This window comes from Eurosta solidaginis, chromosome 2 (assembly GCF_040869045.1).
Source record: "Eurosta solidaginis isolate ZX-2024a chromosome 2, ASM4086904v1, whole genome shotgun sequence".
NCBI classification, from domain to species: domain Eukaryota; kingdom Metazoa; phylum Arthropoda; class Insecta; order Diptera; family Tephritidae; genus Eurosta; species Eurosta solidaginis.
The window spans coordinates 200,412,284-200,436,126 of record NC_090320.1 but is presented as its reverse complement, the minus strand read 5'-3'; the positions used below and the strand labels follow the sequence as shown (position 1 = coordinate 200,436,126).

The 23,843-nt window shown below is 35.6% G+C and overlaps 1 protein-coding gene across 13 annotated transcripts in view; it reads right to left on the bottom strand.

Annotated features, from left to right (window-relative positions):
• Positions 1–23,843, bottom strand: part of sky (GTPase-activating protein skywalker) — a 424,014-nt gene that overhangs the window by 75,850 nt on the left and 324,321 nt on the right. For all 13 annotated transcript variants that reach the window (XM_067766885.1, XM_067766884.1, XM_067766890.1 and 10 more), the window contains 2 exons: positions 18,204–18,406; positions 11,148–11,352 (listed from right to left, as the gene is read on the bottom strand). In XM_067766885.1, coding sequence (XP_067622986.1) covers positions 11,148–11,352; positions 18,204–18,406 — 408 coding nt within the window. The remainder of the gene's footprint in view (positions 1–11,147; positions 11,353–18,203; positions 18,407–23,843) is intronic.

The following is a 23,843-nucleotide window of genomic DNA, read 5'->3' as shown; positions in this document are numbered from 1 at the left end:
AATTGGCGGGACGCCTACTTGTTTTAGCCGACTCCGAACGCCATCTACAAGGCATATGAGTTTTCACTGAGAGCATTTAATGGCAGAAATACAGTCGAAGTGCTTGCCGAACACTGCCGAGGGGCGACTCCGCTTAGAAAATTTTTCTTCGAATTGAAAAAGCTTGTTTATAAAATTTTGATGTTGCTTTTCCCGGGGTGTGAACCCAGGGTCTTCGGTGTGGTAGGCGGAGCACGCTACCATCACACCACGGCGGCCGCCATATAAATACGTAAATATGTGAATACCTAAATACGCATGCTTGCTACATATACATACATATGAATATAGAAATGAAAATAGTAGTCACAAAACTGATTCTCAATTCTGTCAGTTGCAGCTCAGCTCATTCTCAATTTCTTCTCTCGCATGTAGTTGCCACACTTGATTGTTTCGAACAAAACTTATACTATAAATGTTTGACGTACCGTTTTAAAGAGAACTTGTAAGTTATAGAAAGTAAAGAATCAAATTGCTAGAAGGTAATTCACCACTGGAGTAAATTTACATGTAATTCGGCAAGTTTAATTTTCGTAACACTTTAAGTTGAAACGATTCCAAAACAACTCAAACTTTTATTTTGTCGGAAACATCAACGTTAAAAAGGATGTTTTTTTATTATCTTATTAGATTCGTTCGCGTGAGTGAAAATTCATAAAAACTTGAACAAAATGTTACTAACTTTGGAAAAATCCTGTTCGTTCAAGCAAAACTTTTGCAACAAGACGGCGCAATTTTGCATTTCGCCTGGACGAGAAGTTGCAAAATTGTACGCGATAAAAAGGTGTCCCGATATCTCAAAATTTTTTGCACAGTAAATTCAAAAAAGGGCTTTTTCGTTGTGTGTTTTTTAGATTTGATGATTTTCTTATTTTGCTGTTTTTTTTTAACCACATCATAAGTACGAAGTAGAGAGCGCAGTGAGCGTAAAATTCTTTTTGAAATTTGCTCATGTATTGACAGTTTATCGCCGTTGAAATGACCTGTAAGATCAGTTGTGTTAACAGAAAAATCAGTTAGATTGATTATAAATCTGTCAATTTTACAAAATTTTGTTAACTTAAGAGCGACAATTTCTCTTCTGTTGAAATGACTAAACTAATGTGTTCGATTGACAAAGAACTCGGTCGAATTAACCATAATTTGATCAATTGCACCGAATCTCCGTTAAGTCAAGAACAACAGAACCGATTTGTTGATTCTATTGGCACCATTTCTTTCAGTGTAGTCTTTGTTTTATTTGAGTGACTATTACTGCTTTTCTGATTTACCTGAATAGACTAAATCGTTTTCAAATGGAGTAGCCTTAAACAAATTAATTGAAGGTAATTGGAAAATTTAATTGAACCGATTCGGTGCAGGAGTTATACAGCAGCGAACACAAAAATAGCATTCTTTCGTCAGTTGAATTCCTTTTTATTTTGATAGTTTTAGAAAAAATTCTATGAATTTTATAATTGACGCTATACAAAACAATCTCAAAAATGTTTTCGAAAAAACCGAAAATTCGAGAAAACTTTATGAAAATTTCGAATAATTTATTTAGAGTTTTCTGAAAATTTTTGAGTATGCAGTTTTGTAACTAAAATAAATAAATACAAGGTGCGATATACCTCCGAAGAGATTTAGGCCGAGCTTCTCTTGAATTTGCGTCACGCTCCTTTTAATTTTTCCTACAGATTGGCGGGACGAAACTTCGTCGACTCCGAACGGCATCTGCAAGCTATCCATGGCAGAAATACATTCGTAGTGTTTGCCAAATAACTGCGGAGGGGCAACCCCAGTTAGAAAAAAACTGTTTTCTAATTGAAAAAGTTGTTTCAAAATTTTTGATGTTGCTTTGCCTGGTATCTTCGGTGTGCCCGCATTGATTATTTTTAATTTTTGTACGTAGTATCTTAGATGTTCTTCCGTATAAGAAATAAAGCTAAGCGCCTTTGTTATGGGAAAAAATATGTATATGCTTTCAGGAAATATTAGTAGGGTTATTTAAACTTCGAAGTGCAACGCTTTAATTATAAGGCGGCCACTGTACGTACTACATGTGCATACATAAGTATGTTGACGGTCTCGCTGACGGTTTATTGAGTCAATTAACGTGAACGTTAATATATATGTAATTTAATTCAATTTTCCTGCTATTAACAGGGAATTTGGACTGGTTGAGTACTCCAATAGGAAAATAAAGGATTGCCTCCCTATCAGACGCAGGTGTGGTGCTTTAAGATACAAATTTATAAAATTCTTGCGAAATTGAAATTGGTTTGAGGACTTTTCCGCTTGGTTTACATAGTTTACACATTACATAATTCATGTTTTACTTGTTGTTTTTGTTTTTTTGTTTTTTATTAACGAAAATAGGAAAAACTAACAAAATTTGCAAATAACCGTTGGTGCTATTTATATTAGCAGGTGTTTATATTGACTAGCATTTAAGCTTAATTAGCACAGCAACTTGAGTACAAAACAGTATATACCTAAATCTGTAGCCCTGATCTCTATTAAACATTTCCGGTATTTCACAAAATCAGACAACACACATATTTACAAATTATTAGCAAGATTATTGGAAGACATCTGTTCCTTACTCACAAAATCGTTAACAAATATTTATGAGGAAATAAAAGTGGTACTGCTTGTAGAAATTGTTGTTTCTTTTTTGCCTTTTTCACATTTTTTTCATGATTTTTTTGATATCTCGCTGTTGATTGAAATGCTTGTTTAATTGGCAAACAAACAAATGTATGTATGTATACTACATCATAAGAATACACTGCATGCACTACAAACATAGCTGGCATATCCAAGTAACAAAAATATTTGGATAGATTTTGTGCCGAAACAGAATTGCAATTTTTTTCATTGTTCTAGTGGTCGTGAATAAAGCACCAGCTGATACCCTCACAGTAGAAACAGCAAGTATATATGGAATTGACCAATCATATTTGTATCTTTTGTCAACTCACTGACATATCCTTATATAATACCAAACAAGTTTCCGAGAACACGTTATTGACCACAACAAAAATACACGAAATTCGAAAAAATGTTACATACAGTCGTAGAAGTGACATGAAAATATTTAGAGATAAAATAATTAAAAATAATAATTAATTAATTGTCTGATCAACGCCCTACATTGATGAGGAGTGTGATGACTAGTACCTAGGACCAACCTGATTATTTTCTAGCTTTTCGTATTATTATTACTTCATATAAGTATTGTTTTCAATAAAACCGTTTAACTTAAAATTTTTTTTAATTATTTTATTTTCAAGTTTTTAGTCTTTATTTAATTGCCTATTATTTCTCATTCTATTTAGTTCATTTAGTGACTCATTATTACAAGGACTCTTTCCTGATAATTTGTTACATCTAAGTCCTCGAACTCTAAAGTATTTTGATGTCACTTCTACGACTGTATGTAAGATTTCTTCCAAATATAGCCAAATCGTACTACAGATACTAGTATTTTTATTATCTCGATCCTTGCCGCACATAGCGGGATTTTTTTTTTCATAAAGCGGTTTTTATTTCTCTATGTAATATGTCGATATGTATGTAATTATCGATCTTTCCGCCACCTAGCGGCGATTTTTTCATAGCTCGCTTTCTATTCCTGTATTACGTGTCCCAAATATGAGCCAAATACGATTTTTTTGAATATCTCGATCCGGCCGGCCGGCCTGTCAAGTCAAGCTAAATAAAACCGTTTAAAAACGTACAGGTTTGTAGAGTGTGGCACAAGTTCTTGACCTATTTGACTAGGTTAGGTTAGGGTGAACTGGCCGGTCCATGAGCACCTCACATAGACTGAATGAGTAATTAGTGTTACCAGAAGTTTATTTAACGATTAAACTGAAAACCCCTATCAAAAAAGAAGACGCTTGTTATAAAATAACTCCGTCATCTTGCCAAATTCTAGAAGATTTCTAGGAGCTAAGCCCCTTGCTGCTTCTAGATCTGACAGCTGTATCACTCCTGATAGCTGTATCCGTAGCCTGGTAAGCGCCGCACGGGTTCGTTTACTCCCTCAACCCGTACTTCCTACATCTGCTATCACTCACCAAGCCTAATGTAAAAGCATGTATCAGGTCAGAATACCCGCCATGAGTCTACATTCCTCTTTTTTATGATAGAAGAAACTTTGTTAGTCTGAGGTTGTATGACCTACACATAATCTTCGACACTTTACAGCTTCGCGGTTGGACCCACGCCTATCCCGCTTGGTCAATCATGTGCACCTCTCGCCTTCTGTTAATCTCGCCCAATCTAATTGGGACGTCTACGAAGCAAGCTTCAAGGGATGCGCCCTTTTTAGCTAGTTCATCTGCTTTATCATTTCCGTCTATTCCCTGGGACCTAATAAAGATGTGTTTTCCCTGTCCGATTCTTTCCAGGGATTACTTACACTCTAAAACACTTTTAGATGCTGTGCTATGCGAGATTATTGCCTTAGTTTCGCTTGCCTGTTACTATAAAAGTTAACGCGGCTGCAGTTTAAGCTGTTCCGTTCCAGTGTTTCTACTGCTTTAGTTACGGCCAATACTTTCGCTTGGAAAACGCTGCAGTGATCTGGCAGCTTGTAGGATCTGTTTATTTCCGGATCAGCACAGTATACGGCAGACGCTAGTCCTTCCCCGAATAGCTGCAAGTAAAGTACATACTGACGAATATATCTTCTTATAAATTTCTCCATCAATATAAGGAGTTTAAAGCAATCATTAAAGGTGACTAAGAAGTGGGCCTTTTCGAGATATCGTCATAAAGGTTGACCAGGGGTGACTCTATAATGTGTTTGTACGATATGGGTATCAAATTAAAGGTATTAATGAGGGCGTTTTCGAGATATCGACGGAAATGTGGGTGACCCAGAACATCATTTGTCGGGTACCGCTAATTTATTTATATATGTAATACCACGAACGGTATTCCTGCCAAGATTCAAAGCCCTTGATTTCGCCCTGCAGAACTTTTTCATTTACTTCTACTTCATATGGTAGGTGTCACACCCATTTTACAAAGTTTTTTTTTAAGTTATATTTTGCGCCAATAAACCAATCCAATTACCATGTTTCATCCCTTTTTTCGTATTTGGTATAAAATTATGGCGTTTTTTTAATTTTTCGTAACTTTCGATATCGAAAAAGTGGGCGTGGTCATAGTCGGATTTCGTCCATTTTTTACACCAATACAAAGTGAGTTCAGATAAGTACGAGAACTGAGTTTAGTAAAGATATATCGATTTTTGCTTAAGTTATCGTATTAACGGCCGAGCGGAAGGACAGACGGACGACTGTGTAAAAAAACTGTGTGTGGCTTTAACCGATTTCATCCTTTTTCACAGAAAACAGTTATCGTCCTAGAATCTAAGCCCCTACCAAATTTCACAAGGATTGGTAAATTTTTGTTCGACTTATGACATTAAAAGTATCCTAGACAAATTAAATGAAAAAGGGCGGAACCACGCCCATTTTGAAATTTTCTTTTATTTTTGTATTTTATTGCACAATATCATTACTGGAGTCGAATGTTGACATAATTTACTTATATACTGTAAAGATATTGAATTTTTTGTTAAAATTTGACTTTAAAAAAATTTTTTTTTAAAGTGGGCGTGGTCGTTCTCCGATTTTGCTAATTTTTATTAAGCATACATATAGTAATAGGAGTAACGTTCCTGCCAAATTTAATGATGATATCTTCAACGACTGCCAAATTACAGCTTGCAAAACTTGAAAATTACCTTCTTTTAAAAGTGGGCGGTTCCGCGCCCATTGTCCAAAATTTTACTAATTTTCTATTCTGCATCATAAGGTCAACACACCTACCAAGATTCATCGCCTTGTCTGTCTTTGGCAATGAATTATCGCATTTTTTCTGTTTTTCGAAATTTTCGATATCGAAAAAGTGGGCGTGGTTATAGTCCGATATCGTTCATTTTAAATAGCGATCTGATATGAGTGCCCAGGAACCTACATACCAAATTTCATCAATATACCTCAAAATTTACTCAAGTTATCGTGTTAACGGACAGACGGACGGACGGACATGGCTCAATCAAATTTTTTTCGATACTGATGATTTTGATATATGGAAGTCTATATCTATCTAGATTCCTTTATACCTGTACAATCAACCGTTATCCAATCAAAGTTAATATACTCTGTGGGCTCTGCTCAACTGAGTATAAAAAATGCGTATTATGCGTTTTTTCAAAACTTTTTGGAATTTTAATAAAAATTTGTTTTGTTATTAATATTTTTTATTAATGACGAAAAAATCATTTATTAATAAAAAATAAATGAATGGGTGCTTGAAAAAATGACCTTCCCCACTTCCCCCAAAGATCAAACACAAACCGTTCTTGAACTGACACCGCAAAATGTTAAGTCGACCACAAATTGTTCTCGAAGCGTGAGAACGCAAAATCTTAAATCAAGCCCAAGTAGTGCTTGAAATGAGCACAGAAAGTTCACACATCAATACCAAAGTGGTCACAAAATACGAACGGTGTGCTTGGAGAAACTGTTCTTAAAACAAGCCCATCGGTCACGAGTTAAGGAAAAACGTACTTAACAGACTTTTGTCAACGAATGTTCTTAATTTTGAACGTGTTTCGTTCGTTTTAGAACGATTTTTTCTCTGAGTGTAGTTGCGTTTTTTGAGGAGACTCCAATACCTTTCTACCTTTTAATTTTTTTTCTCAAAATTAAAAAAAAAACCTTAAGAAAAACGACAAAACTATAAGAAAATAATCCATTGGATTAAAGGTAAGGTAGTGGGAGCGGGGAACGTTTATACGCTTAGGGGCGCGATTAAAAATAAGGCTACATATTTCTATGACTGCGGTTGTGGTTACAGCTACGAATAATGCTATGACATGTTCGCTTTTACGATAATACGTCACTACGCAGTTGCGCTTATACGACAACACGATTGTACGACAATACGTTGGTATAAATTTACGCGAATGCGCTACTACGTTTTCGTGCTCAGGCGATATTACGCTAGTACGATGGTTTTGCAATAAAACCTTTAATCGATTTATGGTATGCATAGGGATAGCGCATCCATATTTATTGTTGAAAGAGCAATATCAAATTTTATTTGATGTAGCATCCTTACACCGAAAAAATGCCGCTAATAAAATTAACATACATACATTCGGCGAAATTGATCGCATTATCCTTAAAAAACCGGGTTTTCTATCAAGACAACAAATTTCAGAATAAGAGAAACAATTGGTCTCAAGTTAACAATAATCCGTAAAAATAACACTTCCTGAATCAATCTGACTACTTTCACTTGTGTATAATCTAGAAGACAAGTACTTGGATGGAAGGAATGGAGATGAAGTACTGAGAAGAATCATATAGGAAAGAAATCGTGGCAAATGAAATTAAAACCGAGAAAGAGTACTCCGAATAGATAATAATAGACGACTCCATGACAAAGCAATATTAAAGGTTTAAAAGCCCAACCATCACGAATCTGAAGACTGAGAAGTTTCTACTGGGATATGCAACACATGCAAAAGTTTATGGGGTCTATCAACTATTAAGACCTCAACAATATTTATAAAGTCATATGAATAATTTTATATGATAAGACGACAGATTCAAATAAAGAGGAATATTATATGGAGGAAAAAAACTGAAGAAGAATAAGATCACCAACAATTGCTATTATTCTAATTTTGACGCACAACAAGGGAGCTCTGATAGCAGAGGTTAATCGGTAACAACTTTGGTTGTTATGCTCGTTATAACAAAAGCATTGGAGTGTCGACCTTTCAATGGCCCACAAACGGAGACAAAGCAGACAGTAATCACTTTTTCTACACTTTGTTGACTCGTGTATTGTGTCTGATTAGTAAACAATGAAATTACTTTATACATATGCAGTTATTACTAATTAATTAAAAAATAAAATATTTTAATAACAGTTATTTATAAACGGAATTAAGTCAATGAAGTTGAGTGCAGAATGTAAAAAAACTCTGTAGAGGCTGTGATCTAGACTGTAGAACTGCCGTGTGTGCGTTGTAAGTATGTATTTGTAATTTATATGTATGTATTTATTTATTTATAAAATCTTGCATTTCATTTTAATGATCCACTTATAAAAAATATATCTACCTATATTTCAAGTTTTCTGTTTTTTATTAAAATAAATTTGCATTTCGTAAAAAGCAACTCAACAACGTTCAAATGTAAGTGAAATGTTAATTTTTTTATTCACAAAAAAAAAAACAAAAAAATAAGAATATGTTTACGAGTTAAGAACGCACATACTCACACACACATACAACACATACAGACGTTGATGCCTCGATTAAAAGAGCAAAAAATGTAGTTGCTTGCAGTGGAAAGTGGTTCAAAAACCAGTTTACTCTAAACGAAACTTGTAATGTGCGAAATCAACTAGAAGCTCTAACTTTTTGTTGAAGTTTTCCATTAACAATGGATTGCTATTGGGGGTGAATTTCTCGAACACTAATGCATGATTTGTGATTTACGATTAAATTAAAAATAGGATTGAAATGTATGTGTGTATGTGTGTGTAGCTACTAATTTAGCACAACTTTTTACGTTAAAAATAAAATATATAAGAGATATACAAACGGAGGAGATTGAAGACAAAGTACTGAGAAAAATTATATAAGGGAGATATCATGTGAAAGGAAAATAAAATGGAAAGAAAAGAGCGTGATGCAGATTCAGAGCAGAAGATGGAAATGGAAAGGAGCACAAAGAAGAAGTTGCGAAATAATATTTTTATTATCCCAATCCGTGCGCCACCTTGCGGAATAGTCAATCCTTCATTGTGTTGTCTTGGCTCTAATAGAAATGTGTGAAGTAGCAGTTTTATAGCTCAATGGGAAGTTTCTTAAAACCTGACCGCAAAATTTCCCTGTTTGGTACGAAATTATAAAAGATCTCGCCACAATTGCCATCTATCGGGATTACCTCCCTTATTTTATACATTTTCGCAGGGTTCTAAGCTACTATTAGGTTTGTACCTCAATTGGAAATTTATCGAAAATTGATCGAAAATTTCACACCCTTCCGAACGATTTACCTGATTAACTAGATCCGTACGCCACCTAGTGGAACTTTGTCATATACTATCGATCAACTCTGAGCCACATTTTAAAGTTTATGGCCCTAGCTCACTGGAAACCAATCCGAAGATTTCAAACCTTTTATGAACTTTCTAATTATTTCAATTCTTCCCTGTTAGACATGAATGTTCTAAAGATCTATAAATATCTCTATACCTGCCCCATCTAATAGAACTTTTTAACCTAAATATTGTATTTGAATAGAGCTATACGCTAGTTTCAACGTATTAAGGCTATATCATATACTACAGTAACTGCTACAATTCGCTAGTACGAATATCTTGCGCTGATACGGTTTTACGCTTGCCCTCTACTGCTCTAATCCGCTTTCACATTTATACGCTGTTATTTTATAGGCCTATAGCTACGACCATAGGTATGATTGACAACTTATATTATTACGAATTTCTGTATTAATTTTATTTTCCGCTTTCACAGTAATATGCTAACACGATGCAGCGCCTGTTTGATTATACGGTATCTTTTAAGCTAGCACATTTTTACGCTTTTGCGAATCTACTCTCATACCCTCACGCTACCACGTATTTCCGCTCACAACTCTTACGTTGATACATTTACAAATGGACGTGCCTTTACGCTCATATGCTTTCGCGTCTATACGCTGTTACGCTTACGTTCATACTGGTTTACGCTCTACGCTTGTACGTAAATACATCGTGTCAAATAAACCAAACCACCCTAAAAAAAGTGAGTATGCGTAAATAGCACAGACCGGAAAGGTCTGTGGTTGAATATGTTTTTGCAAATCTGTTGTATACGTGAGTAATTTCTTTTGCGTATGAGAGTATATAAAAGTTCAAAAGCTTCATATATGTATATAGGTCTTTTGTCGTATTTGTTTCATAAAAGGAATCCAATTATCAACAACCTCACTACACGAGGGGAACCCTGTTACAAATATACATGCATCATAAAGATATTTAGCAGGTTTTCGGGATCCGAAGTTACTCATGGAATTAGGAGGTCGGGGCGGACTGACTTAGAAGGGTCAATGTGCTCATACTAAATCGTTGCCGAGATGGGCGGGCTTGTACCTCAATGGTTGTTGTTGCTGCAGCGATAGACACTCCCGAAGGTTTTAAGGAATGTAATCGATATTGATGGTCCTTTGCCGGATTTCGATCCGGCACATTCCCATAACAAACACCAATGAGGTACAGGCCCGACCTAGGTGGAGTGCCTTTACCACTACAACAACATTAATAAGCGCTGTCTTTGCCGACGTTAAATCGTCCAATCACGATAATACGTATGCAGAACGACGATGCGATAAAAATCCTTCATGCAATTTTCCCAACTTTTATAAAAAATTTTGGGAAGTTGTTAGAATAGATATGCAGTTTTGTGGGCTAACTCATTTTGATCTAACAAAGAAGATTGAGGTTCCTTATAGTGTTTGACAATTTCTTTGCGAAGCATATTTCAAACTTTTTCACACAAGGTATGTTTTTTTGTCATTTCATTTGCTTTCTATTGACGCTGAAATACCCGAACTTCGGTTTTTATTCAAAATTTTCCCAACTCTCTCCTTTTTTCCCGTTTCCATTTACCTTTTCCCATCCCATTTTTCTCCATCTCATTTTCTATCTTTCCTACACCCTCTGCCTCCACCACATGTTCTTTCACTTCCACTGTCACTTCTAAACTTCCTTTAACTTGATATAAGTATATATCTTGATTCTGTGTTCTTTTGCCGTTTTTAATGGAAACATTAGTGTAGATAAAGTTATGCACTTTACAGTCCATATAAAGTTTAAGTGCATATGTACATATCTATGTATATACATGCAAAAAAAACCACCGATTATCTCTTTTTAAAAATCCAATAAACTAAAGTACACAACGAAGTAAATACATAAGAGCAAATAAAGATTAAAAAATGTGTTAACAAATACTAAATTTACAAAATAAACGTAGTAAAACCTGGAAAACATTTTTTTTTTTTTTTTTATTAACTCACCTGACATGAAATGCAACAAAATCGATGTAATCGGATACAATACTGGGCTGTATGTTATATCAGGACAATCATAACCCAACACATTCACAATACGATCGGCTACAGAACGTCCAGTTCGTGTTAGATGATAGGTTATACAATGAGCGGGATCAACAAAGGCGGGTAGCATAATTGGTTTTTCAGAGAGCTCTGTTGTGCCAAAGACCTGGAAGATAAAGGAAAAACAGTTGATGCGAATTGATTTATATTTCTTTTTTCTAAATTCTGGAAGGCGGATTTATTTCTAGAGGGGGGGCATAATGTCAACGGACCTTATAATCACTTCAAATGGCCACAAGCTAATTGAGGCTATGACCATATAAATTTCAAATGGTTACAACGTCAACGATATTGATATTATGACCATCCTGCCTTTCCGAAATGGGTCATAAAGTCAACTTTATTTTTCTTAAGTGGCCAATTATTTTCTTTCGCATCTCTAAAACTTTGACAACTGTTTAGATTACAGTTATGTTTTACTGTTTTCAGTCGAATGAAAAGAGATTTTTTTTATCTCAAATTATTGGACACGGCTTCTTTTTCTACATATATTCCGGTCTCGTTGTAGTGAAAAATCGGCTTAAAAACTGATCCAGACTGCTTTAAAATAAGAATAACTCATTTGAATAAGAGTTAGTGAGAATAAAGGTAATATAGTTTCGACTGCGGCGCTATTTTCCGTAAAAAATATTATACTATAAGCTAGGCCGGAAAGGATTCCTTTAAACAAGAACATCCTGTGGAAGTTTTTTGCCAAAATTAAGTCAAATTAAGAAAGGTGTTATGATCGATTGATCTTATGGTAATTTGAAGTGGTCATTGAAGTTACGTCACTCCACTATTTTCTCGTAATGCAATTATTATAATCTTCTATTTACTTTCACTTGGCTGTTGTCTGTAATCACATCCTGCAAGTTAAATTTGATACACTTCCCGGTGTCCTATTGAGCTGGAATTTTGCATACATGTATAACTCCGAGGACAATGCAATATTGCTTTGCGAGAATTCGATAAATTAATCGATAACAGTGTTATCGGTAAATATTTGTGTTCACAAGGGAATAAAAGCCTAAGTCCTTTGTTTAGAGGGATGGTGAATAACCTACAGCGGCTCAAGAACGAGGTAACTTCGCTTTGTTTGTGTATACAACGAACGTAGAAGTTTGGCTGTTATCGCTCAATGTTGCATATTGTTCTGCGCACTTGATTTTTTTTACAGATTTAACCCACAGAGCAGAGATCTGCAATAAGTAGTTGTAAACTGAACAAGACATAGTGACAACAAAAGATGATTTTAAGTTAGTTAGCACTGTTTGACACAATTTTATATGTGCTCTCTATCAAAAATGCTTCAACTAACTTACTCACATTTTATTTCGATTATGAATATGCCCCAATATATTCGCATCATGATATAAAAAATCGTGTACTCATACTCAGTCAGGGTTATTTAAACGTAGCGATTCGTATCAGTAATTTGGTTGAGAGTCTTTTTCATCCTGACACCGCGTTAGCGTTGAACGCGAAAGATCTGACAACCGAAGATGCTGATATCCGAAATGAAGCCACTTTTGGCAAACACATACGATATGTTTTCTCGAAAATCTGTATATTCATATGTATGTATGTATTTAACGTTTTGTTGTTGCAAGAACACGTGAACATGTGCATGCACATATATACAAATTCATTTGAATGAGTTGAACAAAGCATGGGGCGCATTCCAAAAGCACAACTGCTGGCGAAGTTGATTAGTGATAACTTCTTGGAATGCACAGTTGCAACTTTAAGACAAATTAGTGAGCATAAAAATGTTCCGCTCTATTCACTCAACGTTTTTATCGATTGTGACAGTTGGCTCAGCGTATCGTTTCAAAAGCACAATTTCTTTCACTCAGTTGATAACTGATTAGCAAGATCAATTAATTGATGGAACAAAAAACAATGATCAGATTTATGTTAATAATATACACTTAGACATTAACAAAGCAGGAGGTCTTCCAAAAGAACTAGAAATAAATTTTGGTGCTAAAGTTATGTTGAGATCTAACGTTGACGTTGCTAAGGGACTTGTCAATGGAGCAATAGGTCACATCACTGAAATTATATGGCCATATTACAGACGTACTCAACTATACCATAACGATATACCATCGCTTTCCGTAGACTTTGGTAACGATGGCGTTCACATAATAGAGCCTAAATCAGTTCAATTTCCTTTTAATCACGGCACAGCTGAAAGAAGAGTGCTCCCGATTGTCTTGTCGTGGGCTTCAACTGTGCACAAAATGCAGGGAACTACTGTAGATCATGCTGTTATTTATATAGGCTGCAAATTATTTGCTGCTGGTCAAGCTTATGTGGTTTTAAGCCGAGTTAGGTCTTTAGCAGGTCTTCGAGTCGAAGTACATGACTGTTCAAAGTTGACTTCGAAGAAACCTTGTAATGTTGATTCATTAAATGAAATGGATAGGATGTGTAGGATATTTTACCCTACTAAAAATTTAAAAAATTTGATATTTAAATTAAATTTAAGAAAAAAGCTTTTATAAGAACAAGATTTTATTACTTGCTAATTAACACGAATGAATGTTCTCGAATCAAAAGTTTTATTAATACTGAAAATATATTTGAATACAATGTCTAATATAATTTGTAATAAGAAAAGATCTACGTTGCTTTCTAAGTTGTCTGAAACAAGTAGATAGTTTAAGCAAGTATTTCAACACTCCTCCTCAATGTTGATACTCCTTTTCTAAGACTAAAGCGTTGGTTCATAATAAATTCATTTTCTTTGTAATCTGCATATGCTTGGGCTTTGTCAAGTTCTTTGTAAAAATATCTGCCGTCATCTCATCCGTAGAGCAATATGATAATACAATCTTCTTGTCATGAACCAATTGTCTTATATGATGATATCGATCATCTATATGTTTTGTGCGATTGTGGTATACTGGATTGGATGCTCATTGGATATCAGGTCTTGTAGTAATACCCAAATACATTAAGCGCCCCAATTAGTGATTGATATTGCGTCACATCTGCTTTGACACAATCTGTAGTACACGCCACCTGGTAACCCTTTTCCAAAGGAACTGACACGCTCTTGCATTCCTCCATACCATATTGTATAAGTAAATCACGTATGTATTGCTTTTGACTAACAGTAATGGAACCAACTTCGCCATTACGTTCGATTTCCATGCCTAGGAAATGCTGCAGTACACCTTTATCAACCAGGTCGAAACTATCAGATATGAGTCCTGTCAGCCTAGTTACCTCAAAAATATTTTTGCTGGTAATAATCATATCGTCAACGTACACTGCTATAAGAACTAATTCATCACCCGAATTCATCTTATACAAACATGGCTCATAATCGCATGCTATAAAGCCAATTCGCTTAAGAACCTCATCAAGTTTAAAGTTCCATTGCCTGTCAGATTGTTTCAAACCGTAAATGGCCTTGCGTAATTTTAAAACTTTTCTTGGTCTCTTCGGATCTATGAAACACTCAGGCTGTTGCATGAAAATTTCATCCTGCAAATCACCATTTAAATAAGCTGTGCTCACATCCAGGTGGTGAAGATGCATTTTCTCTTCCACTGCTATAGCTAAAAACATACGTATAGTCGCATACCGAACCACTGGCGAAAAAGTTTCTTGATAGTCGATACCTAAACGTTGTTCACATCCCTTAGCCACGAGTCGTGCTTTATACCGTTCAATTTCTCCGCGTTTGTTCCGCTTTAATGCAAATACCCACTTACTCTTTATAGCCTTCTTACCGGGAGGAAGATCGACATATGTCCAAGTTTTGTTCCTTTTTAGTGCTGCAAATTCTGCTTCCATCGCATTCTTCCATTCGCTATATTTAGAACTTGATAAAGCTTCTTTGACACTTGTAGGAATATCTTCATTGGTAATAACATTTATTGCATTATACTGCTTTCTCGGACGACCAGGTTTGCCAGTTCTTTAACTTAGGTCTACCTCCACCATTTTTGTTTTCACTTTCTATTATCTCCTCCTGATTGTCACCTATCACACATGCATCATCTCCATCAGCGCTATCATACGTCGAACTGTCTCTTTCCAACTCTTCATTGCTTGTTGGTGGCGTAGAAGTATTTTGAATCCCTTCTTCCTGAATACATATTTTTAGCACATCGGTATTTTCGTCCTCTTTAACTAAATCACTACATTTTGTGTCCTTATTAGCACAATTTTCATCAAAGAGTACATCCCTCTTAACAACAATTTTATTTAACTCTTCATCGAACAAGCGATACGCCTTATATTCTAAAGGATATCCAATCATAATTAGCTGTTTACCTTTTGCTGCGAACTTTTCTCGCTGGTTCTTGTCAAGTGCAACTGCAACAGCTCCAAACGTTTTCATATGACTAACTTTTGATTTTCGCTTGAACCACATTTCATAAGGAGTTTGGCCTGTTAGGATTTTTGTAGGACATCTATTTCTTATGTATGCCGCCCGTTGATACTGCCTCCGCCCACAAGCTTTGTTTCACTTTTGCATGTAATAGCATGCACCGTGCCATCTCCACTAGAGTTCGATTTGCTCGCTCAGCCACCCCTTTCTGTTGTGGAGTATATGGGACCGTCAACTCATGTCGTATGCCATGCTGCCTTAGAAAAATGTCAAACTCGTTATTAACGTATTCTTTACCATTATCGCTTCTAAATGCTTTGATTTTGCGAATCATTTGCCGTTCTACGTATTCCTTGTACATTTTAAATTTCTCAAATACTTCGCTTTTAGGAAGTAAACACAGGTGAATCGAGATTTTTCATCTATTAATGTCAAAAAATATCGGGATCCTCCAACTGATTTCACATTAACAGGACCACATACGTCAGAGTGTATAAGATCTACCACATTTTCCGAGCTGTGCTCTGATGCCTGAGGAAAAGGTAGAACATGTATTTTTCCTAACATACACGTATTACAGCATCCCTTTTCAACTTTGGTATCATACTTGAAACCACTTACCATACCTTGACGATCTAATTCGCGTAGACTTTGAAAATTTAAGTGGCCAAATCTATTGTGCCAGACTTCATTGGTCACTGCTAACAAACTATGCTGCTGTAATTCGACAACATACAAATTACACTTTTCCTTTTGCTTTCAAAATAACGTCACCCTGTTTGTTTTTTATCAGACCATGTTGTTGCCCGAAATTCACCGTCATACCATTTTCAACGGCTTTACTAATAGATATAAAATTTCCCTTCAACTCTGGTGAGTATAACACATTGCGTAATCGAATGGTTCTTTCTTTCGTACACAACAATACATCACCTTTTCCTAAAGCATGTATAGAGGAGTTCGCTGCTAACCAAATATTTTCTTTCCATTCGTCATATTTTACAAACATTTTCCGGTTGTTGCACATATGCGATGTAGCACCGCTATCTAGATACCAACACGATGCATCAAATGTGCCAGGTACCGTGGTTGTCCGTATAGCACTCCCTGCAGATTTCTCGCTTTTCTGCTTCTCTTTACATTTGTTAGCGAAATGTCCTTTCTTGCTGCATGTGAAGCATTTTCCTTTAAAATTCTTCTTCTGTTTTTTGGAATTTCCCCGCACTACGAAGGCTTGCTGACTAATTTCATCCACCGATTCGTTGTGCTTTCGCCTCTCACCTTCCTCCAAAATCTTCACGTGCAAAGCCCTAAGAAACGGCAAACTGTCACGCGTCTCAATTGGGACAAAGAAGTTATAAATTTGACTTGGGTAAACTTGAAAGAAGAATAATGCTCAGTAACTCTTCTTGAATAACTATACCTATTTCTTCCAGCTTATCTGAAATTTCAGTAAAGGAATTGAGATACTCCGCAATATTCTCGTCCTCACGCATACGTTTGTTTAATAACTGTTTGTACAAGCTCACTTTTTGCACAGGACCTTGTGGCTTGTGTACCTCTTCCAGTTTCAACCATGCTTCTGCAGCCGTCTTACAGTTCTTAACGTAGTTCAGTTGATTCGACTTCACGCCCAAAAGAATGGTAGCCAATGCTTTCTCATCATTCACAGTCCAGATTGCAAGCTCATCCTCGTTTAATGGTTTTGTGCAAATAACCGCTTTCCATAGACCACAATGAATCAGTACGCTTCGCATTTGTACTGACCATGTTTCATAGCTTGACCCATGAAGCTTATCTATTGAATAAAACGATGTCATTATGCAAAAACTTATCTCTGTTAAGCTTGAATAAATGGTGCCTCTGGGCCCATAACCTATTGAAGTTAACACGAATGAATGTTCTCGAATCAAAAGTTTTATTAATACTGAAAATATATTTGAATACAATGTCTTATATAATTTGTTATAAGAAAATATCTACGCTGCTTTCTAAGTTGTCTGAAACAAGTAGATAGTTTAAGCAAGTATTTCAACACTAATAAAACGAACTAAAAAGTAAAAAATAAAATTAAAGAAAAAACATTTTTAAAAATAAGCTTTTTATTACTGGCTAATAAAATTAACTAAAAAGTAAAATAGAAATTGACTGTAAAGAAATATAACACTTTATAAGTTCATTGTAATTCCATATTGTATATAATTTATTATTTTCAACATTAAAACTTAACACCTAAATTATTAAATCTTACAGTTTATATCACAATCCTAATTGTTCTAATAAAAGCGTGTTAAATTTTGATGGTATAATTAAGAACATTTAGGACCTCCTTTTCTTGCTATCACAATGTAACACGCTTTTTATCAGAACAACTAGGACTGTGATATAAACTGTAAGATTTAATAATTTAAGTGTAAAATATGGAATTTTTTTGTCGCAGACGAAGAAGCCTAATTATCGTTAAAGGACACAATGAACTTATAAAGTGTTATATTTCTTTACAGTCAATTTATTTTTTACTTTTTAGTTAATTTTATTAACCAACAATAAAAGCTTATTTTTAAAAAAGTTTTTTTTTTCTTTAATTTTTTACTTTGCAATTCACTATCTCCAATTGTATTTACCTGATGCACCATGTCCCAATAGAAACCTTCCAACATATTCTGTTTCGTCTGATGTTGGGCGCATAGTAGCGGCCATAATTGTGCACGTATAGGTGAATTTATGGGCCATGAATTCTCACGCAGAATACTTTTTACATCACGTTTCTTGCTTTGCTGTAGTAGTTGCTGGATTTCAGTGAACGAACGCAATGCGGGCTCTTTACCTTAAAAAATAAATAAATAAGATGAAAACTAGATTTTACTAAATAATAACTGGTTAAAAAAATATATATATAAACCAATTTTTCTCATAGTGTCTTTTTATTTAAGCATGTCATTCAGCAGGCCTTACAGCTATTTAGCAAAGAGAAATTTTGTTTTTCTTCACTTTTGTACCTGTACAAATACTTTTTTTTGTATTATTCTGGTAAAGCTCACACAATTTTATACTTTTTGTGCAATTACTCAATCCACAAAACGTGAAAAAACAATGCGTTAACTAAACATATGCATGTAGGTATAAGAATTTCAATTACTCAAACAGAATTAATGAGGACGATTTTGACACATTCCCTCGATGAGCTGGTGTCAAAACAGTCAACCTCATGAATTTGCAAATATCGCGTTAGTCAGTTTCTAAAAATGGATCGGTAGCGTACAATCAATGAATGTTTTAAAGATTTCTATAGGCATTGAGGAATTGAAAAAAACCTGCGCAAAGCATGAAAACAGTGGGGACTTAATATTTTTACAGCACATCAACTAAACTAAGAAAAGTTTAAAACGTTGTGTACATATCCTTCATGTTGTTGTCGTTGTAGCGATAAGGACACTCCCCGAAGGCCTTGGGGAGTGTTATCGGTGTTGATGGTCTTTTGCCGGATGCAGATCTGGTACGTTCCGGTACCAAGCCCGACCATCTCGGGAACGATTTGTTATGACCACATGCAACCTTCTAGGCGTCGCCAGAGCCTCGGCTGTTAATGAAAGAGGATTCGCCGCTGATAGGAAAGGTTGACAATTGGGTTTGGAGAAGCTGGCAACCTGAAAGGGTTGCGCTACACAACCCTTTCAATTTATTTGGTATTTTAGTCGCTTATTACCACAGGCATACCTAACGCGGGTATATTCTAACCCCCTTAACCGCTGGGGGACATACGTATCCTTCATCTTATTGTGTTATAAATGTGATATTTTGGATATATATGTAGTCGTTTGTCTTTGTAGCTCAATCAAGCAAGAATGGTTTGAAGCGAAATTTGGGTCGTGGACATATCCATTGCAAATTTTATTTTTTTTAAGTGAGCTTAACGCCGTCTGGCAAAAGTTATACTTGATTCAGCTTCCTTGCAAAAATCACGTCAGAATGGCTAAGCGGATTTGATGCACAGAAAGACAATAGCCTGGGAAGATATACTGGGTATTTTCATTGAAAAAGAGTGACGCTGCCTACGCCTCCAAAGAACAGCTATTTTTTTCTTTTTTTTTAAGTTTAGTTCTAAGTATTTTGAATTGAATAAATCATATTGAGTATTTTGATTATGTAGAACTCTCCATACAAGTTGACTTAGACCAATAATATTTAGTATTTAAGTCAATCAATTGTGAAAAGTGAGCGCCCATCTCCTCCCTGGGAACAGTTTTCTTTAATTGTTATAGCTCTTAAGTTTTTTGACCTAGACAAATGATTTGTGGTATATGGTCCATATACAGCGAAGTCTATGTAGTTTTTAAAAAAATGGGCAGAGTGGACATTGCTCCCCCTCCCCCCGCCTAGGAACAACTTTTTATAAGCTTTTATTTACTTTCACTTTTGTTGTCTGTAATGGAATCTTGCAAGTTAAATTTGATACACTTCCCGGTGTCCGATTGAGCTGAAATTTTGCACACATGTATAACTCCGATGACAATGCAATATTACTTTGTTAGAATTCGACAAATTAATCGATAACACAGTTATCGGTAAAGATTTGTATTTACTTTGGCATAACAGCCTAAGTCCCATACAAACACGCCGGTACCTATCCGTGGATTGTGATATTTGGACGTGGTGAATCACGTGTCACGCGTGGTGAATCTCATCGCTTGCGAAAAGCGGAGACACAACCCTCTGTTGTATTTCTGTGTATAACCAACATAGCTGAATTTTTAAGGCTGTTTAACCCTGTAATCTTTTCTGTAATTTATTTTGCTTTTGGAAAAATTACCTATTTGAAAAAAGCTGGCTGAAAAATATTGGCATAACAGCTTAAGTTAAATCAAGAATGGAAAATCTTTGGAAAATTTGAGCAGATGTGGCAATTTCGCGCGTCCGTTGAACGAAATATTGACAATCTGCTGATCATCGCTAAGAAATTAGCGACATTCCATCAACTAAGCAGCACTTTAGCAATACTACTGTTATTATTTGGCCGCTCAAACACACAAATATTAATTGTGCATTAAATCTAAAATATACAAATACACCATAATAATTTACACGGCCAAAGCCATAATAATTCACACGGGTCATCAATTCTTTCTCTGATTCAAAATCTGAACTACCAGCGCTACCGTCAACAGCTCAGTGTCATCACTGCCAGTAGCGACAATAACACCAAACTCGTGCCTGACACACAAAAGTCGTTTCACTCAATAGCGCAAGTAAAATGTACTACGCACTCACTACTAAGAAGCGTCAAAAATTCGCTTGGAGTAATTTCGTCAATGAGCTACCATTGAGCTGGCACCGCATTGGCGCTGGCGCCATGCAATTTACATCACTAAAATTGCGCGAATGCCCAGGCTCATGACTTCAATACTTATATTTACAATGCTTTAAACTTTAAATACACGTCTGAAGTTGCTGCGCATAAAATGTGTACTAATAAATTCCAATACGCATTATACGCAGATGTAACTGATATATGTGTTTTTGTTTCACCCCCTATACTTATATTTAAAGCTTTTATAAGAACAAGCTTCTATTACTTGTTAATAAAACGAACTAAAAAGTAAAAAATAAAATTAAAGAAAAAAAACTTTTTTAAAAATAAGCTTTTATTATTTTGGTTAATAAAATTAACTAAAAAGTAAACAATAAATTGACTCTAAAGAAATATAACACTTTATAAGTTCATTGTAAGCTTAAACGATAATTAGGCTTTTTCGTCTGCGACAAAAAAATTCTATATTGTACATAATTATATATTTTTAACATTAAAACTTTACACCTAAATTATTAAATCTTACAGTTTATATCACAGTCCTAATTGTTCTAATAAAAGCGTGTTACATTGCGATAGCAAGAAAAGGAGATCCTAAATGTTCTTAATTATACCATCAAAATTTAACACGTTTTTTATTAGAACAATTAGGACTGTGATATAAACTGTAAGATTTAATAATTTAGGTGTAAAGTTTTAATGTTAAAAATATATAATTATGTACAATATAGAATTTTTTTGTCGCAGACGAAAAAGCCTAATTATCGTTTAAGCTTACAATGAACTTATAAAGTGTTATATTTCTTTAGAGTCAATTTATTGTTTACTTTTTAGTTAATTTTATTAACCAAAATAATAAAAGCTTATTTTTAAAAAAGTTTTTTTTTCTTTAATTTTATTTAACCGTTTAAGCGCGCAGTCTATTTGACGAAGACTAATAATTTTTGATATCATATCGATTGAGTCAAAGCACTTACTGAAAATTTATCAGTGAACTGTTTCCGGTACAATACGAATCTCTTTTATAATCACTTCGGGATAGTTTCGGAATTGTTGTCGAGATCATTTCGTTTTTATATATATGGATTCCATTTCGGGACAAACTCCGGATCATTTCATGATTGTTTCCTAGATGATTTTGGTACTTTGGTCATAAAATTTCGTGATCTTTTCGACAATTTCGAGATAATTTTGCGATAGATTGGACACACTTTCTAGATTGAACTCGCTATCAGTTTGGAATTTTTCGGGTGATTCCCAGTCTAGTTCTGCATGCCTTACCTCAGTTTTTAAGGATGTCCTAGCTTAGCATTTTATTGAATAAAGTTCCATTTAAGCGTGTATTTAATACGTTTTAAGCGGTGATAGGGCATTTATGAAAAAAATTCTGAAATAATGCGTTTTCGAAAGGCAGCCGATGTTGTGTGGTATTCCACTGAGGTGTGGATACATGTATTATTACTGTTAAAATTTGGAAAGTTTTTTAAAAGAAAATTTATAAAAATGTTTACCCATCACTGTATCCGAGCTTACGCATCACAATTAGGAATCAACATATCGTCGCTGCGCTCAGAAAACCAGTTATGTGTTTTTCAGTAACTTTTCAGGAGATCAAAAAAACTTATTTCTGGTGTCCATTCGCAAAATTTCGTAAATGTCGTATTTTTGAAATATTTTATGGAAATTATGTTATTGAAGGAAAAAATCATGTTTTTAATCCATTACGACGTGATAAATATTTGCGCCATTTTATAGCACATAGCTGCTTTCGAACATGATTAAAATTTGCTTTTGGCGGTAGGGAAATGTATGAAATGTGTGTCGTATTTCCTCATAATGCTTAGAGAGATGACCCCTTAAGCCCCTGGGAGGTGTAGCTTCATCAATAAGATGTCTGTTGGGATGCCCAGGTTTCTGTGTATTCAACAAAAACTGCTTGTTTAGCATTTCATTTCTCTCCCTAATGGTGAGTGAGTACTCTCGCCAAATTGTGTACGTGGTGTTCTGGGGACATAAGAAGACAGCCCGTAGCGGTTCTGAGGGCAGTGTTTTTTTCAGGCCTGTATTTTCTTCAGGTGAGTAACCTTTAGGCTTGGCGACCATATCGGGGACGCGTAGCATACAATCGGCCGGCCAATTGCTTTGTAAGTAGTAATGAGCGTTTCTTTGTCTTTACCCCAAGTGCGGCCGGTAAGAGATTTGAGGATTTTATTACGGCGCTGGATGATGGAACATCACACCCAAGATTTTAGGGTGTAAGACAGTTGGTAGCATGATGCCGATTTCGGAATCAAATAGATTATATTGCACTGAGTGGGTGGGTGATTAACACCTGACCGCCTCCATTTCCGCTCCCGCATTCTTTTCTGTGGACGTTATGTCCAGAGCAGGTCTGCAGAGCAGATATTGCTGTGTGTTTGGTCTCTTGGACCGCTGCAATGCGGATGTTATGCCGCTTCATGCAATCAACTATCTTCCCAGTTAACCCATTACAATTTAACTGCAGAAGTCTGTGTTGTAGTGGCTTGCTGAGCAGCTAAAAGGTAGCGGGGGCGCTAAGGCGCAGACTACGGAACGCCCTTGGGCGTAAACAGCAAGGAGCCACAAAAGATTTATACAATTTACGAGGACTTCGGGTTTTGGGGTCTAGCCCAGAACATCGTGCCCGATGCAACCATCCCTTACACGTGACACACTGACAAGAGTGTGGCCGTCCTAAAAAGATTCTTTTCCGGCAATCGCAGCAAAACCATTTGTCTGGACCGGAGTCAGGTAAGGTCCCGGATTGGGTTCGGTACACGCCCGCAGCAGGAGAATATAGCGCAGTTCCGCTGCAAGGATCTGCTGGGAGGATGACAATTTGTGGAAGGGACGCAACAAATTAAATGGGGTTACACTGAAATAACAGCACTTGGTCGGGAAAAATCCCGAGTTACTCCGGCTCATAGAACCGGCT